Source organism: Pelodiscus sinensis, chromosome 16 (genome assembly GCF_052426305.1).
Source record: "Pelodiscus sinensis isolate ZL-2025 chromosome 16, ASM5242630v1, whole genome shotgun sequence".
Lineage (NCBI taxonomy): Eukaryota > Metazoa > Chordata > Testudines > Trionychidae > Pelodiscus > Pelodiscus sinensis.
Window position 1 is genome coordinate 12,512,120 of NC_143067.1, and position 12,427 is coordinate 12,524,546.

Here is a 12,427-nt window from a genome sequence, read left to right on the forward strand (position 1 = left end):
CCAAGCTGGGAGGGGTTGCGACTCCTCTGGAGGATAGGATCATAATTCAAAATGACCGGGACAAATAGGAGAAATGGTCTGAGGTAAACAGGATGAAGTTTAATAAAGACAAATGCAAAGTGCTCCATTTAGGAAGGAACAATCAGTTTCACACATACAGAATGGGATGTGACTGTCTAGGAAGGAGTATGGCAGAAAGGGATCCAGAGGTTATAGTGGACCACAAGCTGATTATGAGTCAGCAAAAAAAAAGTGATGCTGTTGCAAAAAAAGCAAACATGATTCTGGGATGCATTAACAGGTATGTTGTGAGCAAGACATGAGAAGTCATTCTTCCGCTCTACTCTGTGCTGGTTAGGCCTCAATTGGAGTATTGTGTTCAGTTCTGGGCACCGCATTTCAAGAAAGATGGAGAAATTGGAGAGGGTCCAGAGAAGAGCAACAAGAATGATTAAAAGTCTAGAGAACATGACCTATGAAGGAAGGCTGAAAGAATTGGGTTTGTTTAGTTTAGAAAAGAGATGACTGAGAGGGGACATGATAGCCGTTTTCAGGTATCTAAAAGAGTGTCATAAGGAGAAGGGAGAAAACTTGTTCATCTTGGCCTCTGAGGATAGAACAAGAAGCAATGGGCTTAAACTGCAGCAAGGGAGGTTTAGATTGGACATTAGGAAAAAGTTCCTAACTGTCAGGGTGGTTAAACACTGCAATAAATTGCCCAGGGAGGTTGTGGAATCCCCATCTGTGGAGATATTTAAGATTAGGTTAGATAAATGTCTATCAGAGATGGTCTAGACAGTATTTGATCCTGCCATGAGGGCAGGGGACTGGACTCGATGACCTCTCGAGGTCCCTTCCAGTCCTAGTATTCTATGATTCTATGAACCCACATTAGCATTTGCACAAATGGATCCTATCATAGTACTACTCCTGTGTTTTAAACCATTAATGTATCTGGATTCCCCTTTTGTGCCTGCAATTATGTTCAGGAACAATGTGTATTGTTCAGGGATGTAACTACTCCACCAACATATGTATAAACGCTAAGTCTATCCCCTGGGAATTGCAGCTACAACAATACATACAGGCTGTAGGTGGAAAAAAGGAAGTTTGCCCATAAAACCCAGCCACTCATCTCCTAATGCCTGTGATCACAAACAAGTTACATCAAAATCAAAGACAGTTTAAGTGCTGCTAAGTCATGTTAGTTTAATAAGAGCCATGTAATATGGCCTTAAAATATGCAGTTTTTTCCTGCCCAGTTGCTGCAGTGTCCTTAAAGATGTTCTGTATCTTAGGGTATGTCTACACTACCACCCTAGTTTGAACTAGGGTGGTAATGTAGTCAACCGGAGTTGCAAATGAAGCCTGGGATTTGAATTTCCCGGGCTTCATTTGCATGTTGCCAGGCGCAGCCATTTTTAAATGTCCACTAGTTCGGACTCCGTGCCCGCGGCTACACGCGGCATGAACTAAGTAGTTCGGACTAGGCTTCCTATTCCAAACTACCTGTACTCCTCGTGGAATAGGAAGCCTAGTCCGAACTACCTAGTTCGTGCCGCGTGTAGCCGCGGGCACGGAGTCCGAACTAGCGGACATTTAAAAATGGCGGCGCCTGGCAACATGCAAATGAAGCCCAGGAAATTCAAATCCCGGGCTTCATTTGCAACTCCAGTTGACTACATTACCACCGTAGTTCGAACTAGGGTGGTAGTGTAGACATACCCTTAGGGCTTATCTTCATGTCTACACTACCACCCTAGTTGCACTTCCATCGACTCTGGTACTCCACCAGGACAAGAAGAGTAGCTGGAGTTGACAGAAGACCAGCCCCTGCCGACCTTACTGCATTGAAAACACCATGGTAAGTACGTTGACTTCAGCTATCCTATTTTTGTGTAGCTGACATTGTCTAGCTTAGATTGACTGGAGGGGGGGAGCATAGTGTAGACTAGGCCTTACGGTGCACGTGTTCTGCAGTTAATGGATCGTCAGGGAAACCCTTTGGAGATGGTATGCTCAGCTATCATTTACTGCAATGCCTTTTTGGAGAGCTCTCAAACTCAATGAATAGAGTTTTGCTAATGTTTCTGGGGTCTCAATTTATTGTTCATTCAAATGTTGAAGACATCCATGTTTGTCTTCACCTCCCAGAGGTACTGGTGACTCATGTGAATTCATACTTTGAAACTTTAATAGCAACGTGCTAGATTTCTGTGTTCCTAGTAGGCATTACATGTCAACTTTGAAACCTCTTGTGGTGATGCATTAATACTTGCACTGGTGACCCCACACTTCCATGAGTGGTTTAATTTCCTTCAAATGTGACTACTCACTGGAATAAGAGCTCATCGGCAGGCATATGTGGCACAATCTGGCCCTCAGAATTTGGTTTTTGCTAAAATTGCCAACAGCATCAAATAGGATAGTGGTTTATGTGACACAAAGACTCACCTATTTGGAATGTGGCTCCAATCAAACTCTTTTCACAAAGATCTCTACATAGCTGTCAGATGCTCATGGTGATTGACCCCTTTAAGATGGCATACTGCCTGTGTGCGGGGCTGTAGCACCACTAATCCACAGAGTCATCTAGATTTGCTCCTCCTGAGGTTTTGCTGTTATCTTGGGGGGGAGGAGTTTGGGGGGTTTGGGGGAGAGAGAGGTTGCATTATTTTAGCCTCTGGTTGCAGTAAATGTTTTGGCATAGGTGAGCGAAGCCATTTGAGATTACTTTATCACACTGAAAATATAATCTAGTCCTCAGGTTTTAATGAATTACAGGATCTCCACGTAAAGAGTAAGGAATCCACTCCTTTGAGATGAATCAAATGAATGAAGTGTGCTGAAAGTTCAGAAAGTGTGCTAAGTGGCAATTTCTGGACTTCCTACCTCTTCTCTATACAATTAACACAGGGGACCAAACATGAGGCTCAGTACATCCAGTTGAACTAAGCTACTGTTTGTTTTATTTAGAAGCCAACTTAAAACTCTGGTTTGTTCATTCATGATGACGCAGTGAAAGGGCTCTCAGTTTGCTATCTAGCAAAGAAAGAGTTTATTTCATTTAAGTTCAAGAGACAGCGAAGACATGCCAAAATAGTTAGTTTTGTACTGGACTGAGAAGTAAATTTTTTTCCAATCATTCCATAAACATCTGGGCGATTTGACGTCAGAGCTCTTGACTAAGTGATTTCTACATATAATCTTAGTCCAGTAGAAGTTGCTAATCCTTTCATTTCAACTCTTGCATTTATTTTAAATTAGCATGGGAACTTTTGTTTAACATTGGTGCTTGAAAACAAAACTAGCTCACATAAAACCTTCCAACTAGCTTCTATCTTCCAGAAGCTTATGAAGCTACCTTAGATCCCCATATTCCAACTTTCAGAGACTTGCATAATCTTATGTCTCTTGGAAGATGGGCAGACTTTATCTCATGTCTGGCAGCAGAATTTTACATTGGGTTTAAGTTGTTTAATCAGGTAACCAGTAAACATTAATGTTTAACTGGTTAACTGCTTAAAAGTGGGAGGGCAGTGGGGGTCCTGTCTGGGGTGGAATGGCCTCTCTCTCGCAGTGTGATGGGCCCAGCCGGGCTGGAGCAGCCTAGTAACTAATCGGTGATGCTAATCGGTTAACCACCGACATTCCTAGCAGAAAGCATGGCATACACATTCTTAATTATTTGAAGACTGCACCTTCCAGAAGGATGTGCTGAGGCTGGTTGCACAGATTACTCTCTGTAACAATTGCTCAAATATAAATATTTGGAGGTTTGGGCATAGAACTGATCTGAATGCTTAATTTTTCCTGCAGTCCTCAAAGAACTTGTCGTAAACTGAAATCCACCCCCCTTCTCACTTTGGTTTTTATCCTCCACCGAACTATCTGTATATATAAATGCATTTTATGTTGTTCCCGATACCCATCATCCTTGAGCTGCTTCTTTATAGAAAAGCAACACAGGGCCTAGGCCTGAGAGAGGCACAGTTAGGTACTTGTTCCTGTACATACTTCATTGCAGCACTGAAAACACTGTAAGTACAGAAAAATCTCTCTCAATCTATAACTAAATGGGCTTTGGATTTATAGAGCACTTTCCACCCTTAACGTATTGAAGTGCTAGAGGATCACGATCAACATTTTACAGATAGGAAATCATGAGGCACAAAGGTTTATTTGGAAGCAAATGAATGCTGACGACTCAATGTCTAATGCATAAAAAATAAGAAGGCTCCCTGTGTTTCTATTTACTACTGGGGGGAGGGGGAAGCAGCGCCGAACCACACTGTACTCCCCTCTCCAGCCAGCCCTTAGTGCAGCTCAGGGCTCTGGCAGCTGCTGCAGTAGCGGTGGAGCAACCAGGAGCTCTGGGCTGTTTTGAATTGGCAGGCTCAGGGGCATTGCCTCTTTTGTCCCATTAGTGGGCCTGACTCACCAAGAGTGAAATTAACACATCGGTGCCCTTACATGTTCAATGATTTCCCACCTCTTGAGAGTCTTTCGTGTCTGGCTATGCATTCCCGTTGGCAAATGACAAGATGTCTGGTAAGTACGTGTGCCTTTCCTAAAAATGCACGGCTTAAAAATAAACGTGAATGCTGTTATCAGCATTCAACGGAATTGCTTTGAAGCGCCTAGAAACAAGAAGCCCTACCCTGCAATCTAATGTCCAGCGTGATTAATAACAGCTGTTTCTTTTTCATTACAACACTTTGCTTTGAGCCAAAAAAGTCTGATGCACGTATCTATACTGAAGCTTATTTATTTATTTTTTTTAGATTTCTGGATACCTCTCAAGTACTTACGTTGACTTTCCACAGACTTTTCTCTGGTACCACTGTTTACAGTTTGTGTAGTATTTCCTGTTTGTTCCAATAAGTTTCTGCACAGCACACACGTTGGGGCTACATATAAAGAAAGACAGAAAAAAATACTTTAAATTATTCCCTCATTCAGACATATAAGAGTTACCCCATTGACAATAGATCTGAAAACAGTACTTTGATTTTTATAAAGGAATCTTTTATAGCTGCAATTTACCTAAGAGATCAGAATGTATGAGGACTGCTAAAAATTAAACTAAACTGAGAAAGAGCTCGCTTTTCATCGAGCCAGGATGTTTTCTTTGCTGAGTCCAAAACCCTGACCTTTTTCACACATCCTAGAAATAAAAAATGACAGATAAAGTGACAGTTACATCATGTTTCTACAGTAAACCTCCAATAGTCCGGCATCCAATAGTCCGGCACTCCTGATAGTCCGGCATCAAAATGGCAAGAGCCTAGTAAGTGAGCTTCAGCAAAAAATGAGCCACAAGGTAACAGCGGCGGCAGCTGACTGAGCAAAAAGGTAAAAAAGGCTTAAAAAACTAAAATATTACAATATACTGTATACAGTATGTACAATAAAAAGGGTTAAGAACACTTTATATACAGTATATAATGTATACAGTATGTATATAACCAGCTTATAGTACCTCCTGATAGTCCGGCATATCTGATAATCCGGCACCACCTAGGTCCCATAGGCTCTGGATTATCGGAAGTCTACTGTAATAGGTTATAATGCAGTGTTTCTTAAATTCTGTTCCGCAGAACACTGGTGTTCCATGAACAACTCGCAGGTGTGCCGCAACCTCTTCTTTGCTTCTGTCTTTTTTTGTCTAACAACAATTTTTTTTTTTTGAAAAAAAATTTTCATAGGTGTTCTGCATAAAAAATGATTATCGTTTCATGTTCCGTGGACTCAAAAAGTTTAAGAAACACTGTTAGAATGAGTTAGGCTTACTGGTGCTGGTTAACCAGTAGGGCTGGAGCAGTTCTCTGCCCATCCTGGGTAGAAAGCTGTTCCAGCCTCGCAGGATCCCCTGGAGCAGCCCGTGTCTGTGGTGGGCCTACCTGCCCCTTCTCTGCTGCAAGTGACATATTGACTCCCCAGGAGAGGAGCCGGCAGGGGCTGTTGACTGATTGCAGGGAGCTGGCTGCAGACCCCACAGTGAAGCCTCTGCGGGAGCAGGGCTGGCAACAGAGCTTTCCCCCCTGGAAGCAGGGCTTATTTAAGCTTTATACCGCAGAGCCCAAGGTGTGTGCATCCATTATGAAGTTTTAGAAGTTATACGGTTACATTCTTAACCACATGTTTACATCCCTAGTCTCTACTAGGTGTGTGAAAAGTTAACCGATTAACACCACCAGGGCCAGCTTTAGGCCAATTCCACCGATTCCCCTGAATCGGGCCCCGCGCCCTAAAGCCGTGGTCACCAACCGGTCCTGCCTGCAGCTTCGCGCCACTTCCGAGGGTTCCAGAAGTGCACTGGCTGCTCCCCTCCCACAGCTCTGTGGCATGCCGGGCACGCTGCGGGAGGGTGCATTGGCCCCGGAGGAGGAGTCAACTCACCCAGAGGGGTGAGTCGAGCATAGAGGTTTCCCTGCGGTGTTTGTTGTTGTTGTTTTTTTGCTCAACAAAAAAATTCTGGCTGCCAGGGCCCCGTTGAAACTGTTTGAATTGGGCCCCGCACTTCCTAAAGCCGGCCCTGAACACCACTCTTAATGGGTGATGCTTACTGGTTCTGGTTAACCAATGGGAGCTGGACCAACTCCTCGCCGGCCACGGGCGGGTGCTCCAGCCCTGCAGGGCCAACCATGGACAGAAGTGCTCCAGACTAGCTGGAGCATCCCCTGGCTGTGGCAGGCCTGGGTGCATCGCAGACAGGAGCTGCTCCAGGCCAGGCCCGCCTTTAATCAGTGAACTGGTTAAACATCCTGGTTAATCTGTTAACCAATTAAATGGGATTTTACAACCCTAGTTTCTACTCTGGACACCTACTCATTAGGAAAAAATAAGCTCTGGATAAAGACTTGATAGAGACGACAAACAAGGTGAAGATATTTAAAAAAATGTAACCAAAAAGATAAACTATGTTTAAAATAAAATATATCAGGGTAATTAGCGGTAGATCAGACTAGAACTATTTTGTATGTGAAAATAGAATTGTTATATTGCTAATAATGAACTTGTGCTAGTGTTTCAACACAGTGACTTTTCCATAGTCTGGATCAGTATTTCTCAAAGTGTTCTGCAGGCCGCTGCTTCCGGCAGCTTCTCATGGCTGGAAACGGCGCACTAGAGTCAATGAAAGTCACTAGGCTCCGTGGCTACAGACCCTTTAGATAAACAAAGCAACAAAGGCCGCTAGTAGCTTTCCCAAAACGGGACCATGGAACACTTGGAGAAACACTGGTCTGGATTAAGGATGTTAGTTGTTTAAACGATTAATCAATGAACCTGGGCTTATATGTTAATACGAACGACTACATGTACCCCCGCTGACTGCCTCTCACAGGGGCAGCAGTGCAGAGGACAGGTGGGAACCAGTGTTCGGGGTGAACCAGTTTAATTGCCAACTCCCCATGAGCACCAAATCCTGCAGAGCCACCTGGCCCCACCCCGCTGCTGCCTCTGTATCACAGGCAGCAGCGCTGGAGGAGCAGGCAGGTTGCTGGAGCAGCCTCTGTGGAGCTCGGACACTTGGAAGCTACTTGGAAGCTCCTCGGCGCTACTGGACCAACCCAGCAGCACCCCAGCTGCTCTGTCCCAGGTGTCCCCAAGTCAGCTGCTGCTGATACTGATCAGTGGCTGACTCCAGGAAGCCCGAGACAGAGCTGCTCTGTCCTGTGCTTCCTGGAGTCAGCCCCTGATCAGTTTCAACAGCAGCTGAATCGGGACACCTGGGACAGAGCAGCTGAGGCGTTGCCAGGTTGGACCAACTCAGCAGCACCCCAGCTGCTCTGTCCCAGGAGTACCCAAGTCAGCTGCTGCTGAAACTGATCAGGGGCTGATTCCAGGAAGCCGGGGCAGAGCAGCTCTGCCTTGGGCTTCCTGGAGTCAGCCGCTGGTCAGTTTCAGCAGCGGCTGAATCGGGGACACCTGGGGTGCTGCCGGGTTGGTCCCGCAGCCCCGAGGGGCAGCACTATGGTACCTACCCGGCAGCACTCCAGCTGCTCTGCCTCCGGCTTCCCCGATTCAGCCGCTGGTCAGTTTTAGTAGCGGCTGAATTGGGGAAGCTGGGGGCAGAGCACCTCCAAGGTCCGGCTGCCCGGAGCACTTCCGGGTTCCTGATGGTGCCAGACCATCAGGAGTGCCGGACCATCAGATGCCGGACCATCAGAGTTTTACTGTACAAGGTTTTTGCACAAAAACCTGAAGAGCGTCCACAACTCAAGCGCACTTTTGCGCAAGTAAATTGACAGTAAAACAGCAGAACGGAGGTCTTTTTGTGGTGTAGATAAACCTCCTTCTACAAGGCTACTGCTGTTGCACAAAAAGGCATGTGTGGATGCTCTGCAGGGGTTTCTTGTGCAAATAAAACCCATCCGAAAAAGCACAGGTGCTCTGATGGCCATTCTGTGAATGACCATCAGATCTTTCTTGCGCAAGAGTGTCCATGCAGTGTGGATGCTCTCTTGTGCAAAAGCGATGCGCTTTGAGGTGTGGACATGCTTTTACGCAAGAAGTTTTTGCGCAAGAATTCTTCTGCAAAAAACTTCTTGCGCAAAAACCCTGCAGTGTAGACATAGCCTGAGAGTCAGCATCTTTCCCTAGAGTGCTCTGCATCTTACAGGAATCAGCTGAGTTTTAATTCACAGAGCCACAAACCTAGTGTGTGTGTGGAGGTGGGGGAGGACAAATCACAGTGGTCTCATGTTACTCAGACAAAATATTCTATGGCCTTGTTTGCACATGTGCTCTGAGGAATTCTAAACAATGCTTACTTGTCAGGCTTAACACAGGAGATTCTGTGGTCTGGTGTGGATTCATCCTCCCTCACCTGTGTGCTGCATATTTTCACTATTGCGCAAGAACTCAGTTCTCCACAATGGTTGGTCTCCCAGTCATTAGTATGAATTAGTGGGAGCTTGGCTTTTCTTTAGTAAGTCTTTGTTCATCTCGCTGCACCATACATCTGTAGAGATAGGACCTAGTCCTGCCAGGTGCCAGGCACTTCTGCCACCCACAGAAGTCCATGGAAGTTGAGGGCTCTTAGTGCCTCGCAGAACTGAGATCACAATTTTCATCACTGCTGTCATTTCCAATAAAAACTGCTTGAAAGCATTCCTTTCACTTTGCCAAATGGTAGGAATGCAGGGGAGAACATTAAAAGCGAACTCAGACTGTCTGCTCTTCAGCTGGTATAACTTGGCCCTGCCACACTGACTTCAATGCCACTATGCCAATGAACACGAGGGGAGGAGCCAGCCCCACAAGTACAACTCACCGACATTCCCCAACCATCTGACTCAGCCTACCTTGTACTGCAGTGAGCAAATCGGATTACTAATGCATGCCAACCACATTGCTCCTTGATTACAGCGTCCATTTGATCGGTAGGGCATAAGCCCTCCAGGATTCATCCTTTACGTAGCTGGCTACCAGAGAACTAGTTTGAGCGTTTCTTTTGCTTCCTTGGGAATGGTCTCTTACTTGTTTAAGAGGCTGCTGAAGAAATACTTTGCACTCTTGAGTGCTGCTTTCATATTAACCAATTATCCTTTTTAAGAGAAAATTCTGAAGCAACATGCAGCTGCTTTATCAATATAGTGTCATGCAGGTTCAGCTCATGTCCCAGGAAAGAAAAAAAATCACTGTTCTGTGCTTTCAGTGATCCTCATAACCAGGGCCTGATTAAGGAAGTGCCTTTAGGGGCTGCAGTCCTGGGCCTTCCTCAAAAATATCTTCAGATCACCAAAACTCCTGATCTTTTTGCGAGGTCTCTTAGCCTGGGGCTCTGGGTTGCTGTTACAGAAGTCCCTGCCAGAGTGTGCATTATCTGGCCCTGGCTGGCCAGGGGAGGAGGGTAAGGGAACTGGGAGAACAGCTCCACAGCCCAATTTGCACACTTTAAGATTAAAGGCTTTGATAAAATTTGGCTATTTTAATTTCAAGGCATATGTATGTGGAGGTCTACATTGCATATCAACTACGTAAGGCAGGCAATAGCCTCCAGAACTCATCTATTAAGGTTCTATGTCTCATTGAACACAAGCTAACATGCTGTTTTTACAACAGCTGATCTAGTTTCCAAGGCAACATGTTGATTGCAATATTTCTTTGTGGTTTTGGCTCTCACCCCCCTTCTACCTTATAGTGTCTCTTAACTACAGATTTCACAACAGATTAACATGGCCGAGACTTTTTTACAGATGTCAGTTAGTGAGAACAATACATCAATGTCAACAGAACCAGCATCAGGACTATGTTCCTAATAACGTGTTTCCAATCGAGGAGAAGATTTCTACATACATTTTTGGATGCTCTTTAGGAAGTATTCACTTAAAGAACTCCAGTTGATTAGGAAAAAAGTATTTTAAAATGTGTCTGACTTTACTGCAGGGTATGTAAACTTAAAATTAATCCAGAAATAGCCTTGGAGACATCTTAACTCTTACAGTTTGATGTTTTGCAGACAAATTAAAACTTCATACAAATGCTCCATGTTATAAAATTCACTCCCAACATCTTCTCTTCCTCATTTTTGTCTAGGTCCTGTAGTCTTGGTTTTATATAACATTAAGTGTGGATAATATATTTGTGCCTGCCAACAATCAAACATTAAGATTGTTCTTGCCCCAAGGAGCCAGCAGTCTAGAATCAGACCTGAGCCGGGGTCTTTATAAACAAAAGTTGATGATAAAGCCCTTGCCATGAAGGGACAGTCTAAATAGAAATTATTTTAGGAATGATTGATAAATATTAAATTGTAAACTGGTCTAAAGGGACCATGCAATACAAAGGCACTAAAAGGGGCATCAAATCTGTTGTTAATTTTACTTTGACACACTCTCACTACTATTTACATTTCAACAATATGTAGTTATTCATTTTGCAAACATTTGTTCAGAATAACAGCAACCATAGAACTTTGCTTTTATGTAAGCACTTTTTGTCCATGCTGCTCAGGATGCCTTACATTACAGCCATCAATAAAACCTCAGAGATACATTAGGTGGGAAATGCAGCAGGCTTTAAAACTATGGAATTTGTTGTTTTCTCACTGAAATGCCATCAAGGTCAATACTTTCCAACAAATTCTTTCCTTCTTCAAGGCCCAGAAAGACTAAACTCGGCCATATGTGACCACAGTACATCCTCCAGTATTCTGAAGTTCACCATACTGGCATAGATGTGGGGATTTGGGGAGCAGGGATGCTGCAGCATCCTTGGACTCCCAGCTGAGGACCTGGGGTCCCAGCTATCAGCCCCACATGCCAGGACTTCTGCTGCTGGCTCCATACACCTGACTGCTGCCCTGCACAGTAGGGACTCTGCTGCCAGCCTCAGGTGCTGGGGTCCTGGTTCTAGTCCTGCACGCCGGGGGCCTCTGCTGCTGGTCCCACATGCTGGCGTCTCAGTCTGAGCCCCCAACATCAGAGGCTTCTGCTGCCAGCCCCATGCCCAGGGTCCCAACTGCCAGCCAGAACTGTGCTCCCAGCTGCAGCTAGGGGGTGGAAAAGCCTTAGGGGCCTCATCACCCCCTCTTAAGTTCCTGCCCCACTTCACACTGGAGTTAAGCTGAATTGTGGTGCCCTCTGCCATTATTCCAGGTTGTAACAGCTGCATTCCTCCTAGAGCACTTACAGTTTCAAAAGGGGTGACCATCCACACACTCCCCCCTTGTGAAAGGCTGCGTATGGGCCTGCACACCCCCCTGCTGACAGTCCTGCTGACAGGCAGCAGCGCCTTGCTTGTGCCGTTCTGCGTCTGACTGTCCCGGTACCAATGCAAACAAAACCCCGCAGACTAAACATCTAAGCGAGGACCTGCAAACCGGGGGGGGGGGGGGGGGGGTGAGAGTCTCTCTCCTCGCCTTACAGCAGCTCCCTGCACCTGGCGGCTGCACCGGCCCCGCGGGCTTGAATCATCCACGAACGAGCCTCACTCCCACCCAGCTCCGTCTGGCGGAGCCCGGGGACCCTCCCGCTCCCCCGCGGACACGGGTCCCCGCCTCGCTGCGCAGCCCGGGTCGGCGCCTTACCCGTGCTGCCGGCCGCGCAGCCGGCTGTGCTGCAGGACCTGCTGGTAGGGGGACCGGGCCGCGCCGCACAGGCTCAGCCCCAGAGCCGCGGCCAGCGCCAGCAGCAGCACGCCGGGCTCCATAGCGCCGCGGGCAGAGGCTGGGCGAGTGAGACCCCGACGGAGCGCCCGGCCGCGGCTAAATAGGGGACGGAGCGAGGCTGGGCAGGGGGCGGGGACGGCCGGGCCGGGCAATGGGAGCGCGTTGCCCCCGGGACACAAGCTGCCCCCTCTTCTCCGCCCCCCCCCCCCCCGACGTCCGCAGGAGGGAGCGGGGGTCTGCCCTTACGGCGCCCTTTGCCTGCAGCCGCCCCCCCCCCCCCACATCTGGCTGCTGCGGCATGCGCCCGCC

The 12,427-nt window shown here is 46.7% G+C and overlaps 1 protein-coding gene across 1 annotated transcript in view; it reads right to left on the minus strand.

Annotated features, from left to right (window-relative positions):
* Window positions 1-12,205, minus strand: part of TGFBI (transforming growth factor beta induced) — a 48,240-nt gene extending 36,035 nt beyond the window's left edge. The window contains exons 1-2 of the mRNA XM_075900435.2: window positions 12,038-12,205; window positions 4,812-4,910 (exon numbers count right to left, since the gene is read on the minus strand). Of these exons, the coding sequence (XP_075756550.1) occupies window positions 4,812-4,910; window positions 12,038-12,159 (221 nt within the window). The 5' untranslated portion in view covers window positions 12,160-12,205. The remainder of the gene's footprint in view (window positions 1-4,811; window positions 4,911-12,037) is intronic.
* Between the last annotated feature and the right edge of the window lie 222 nt (window positions 12,206-12,427).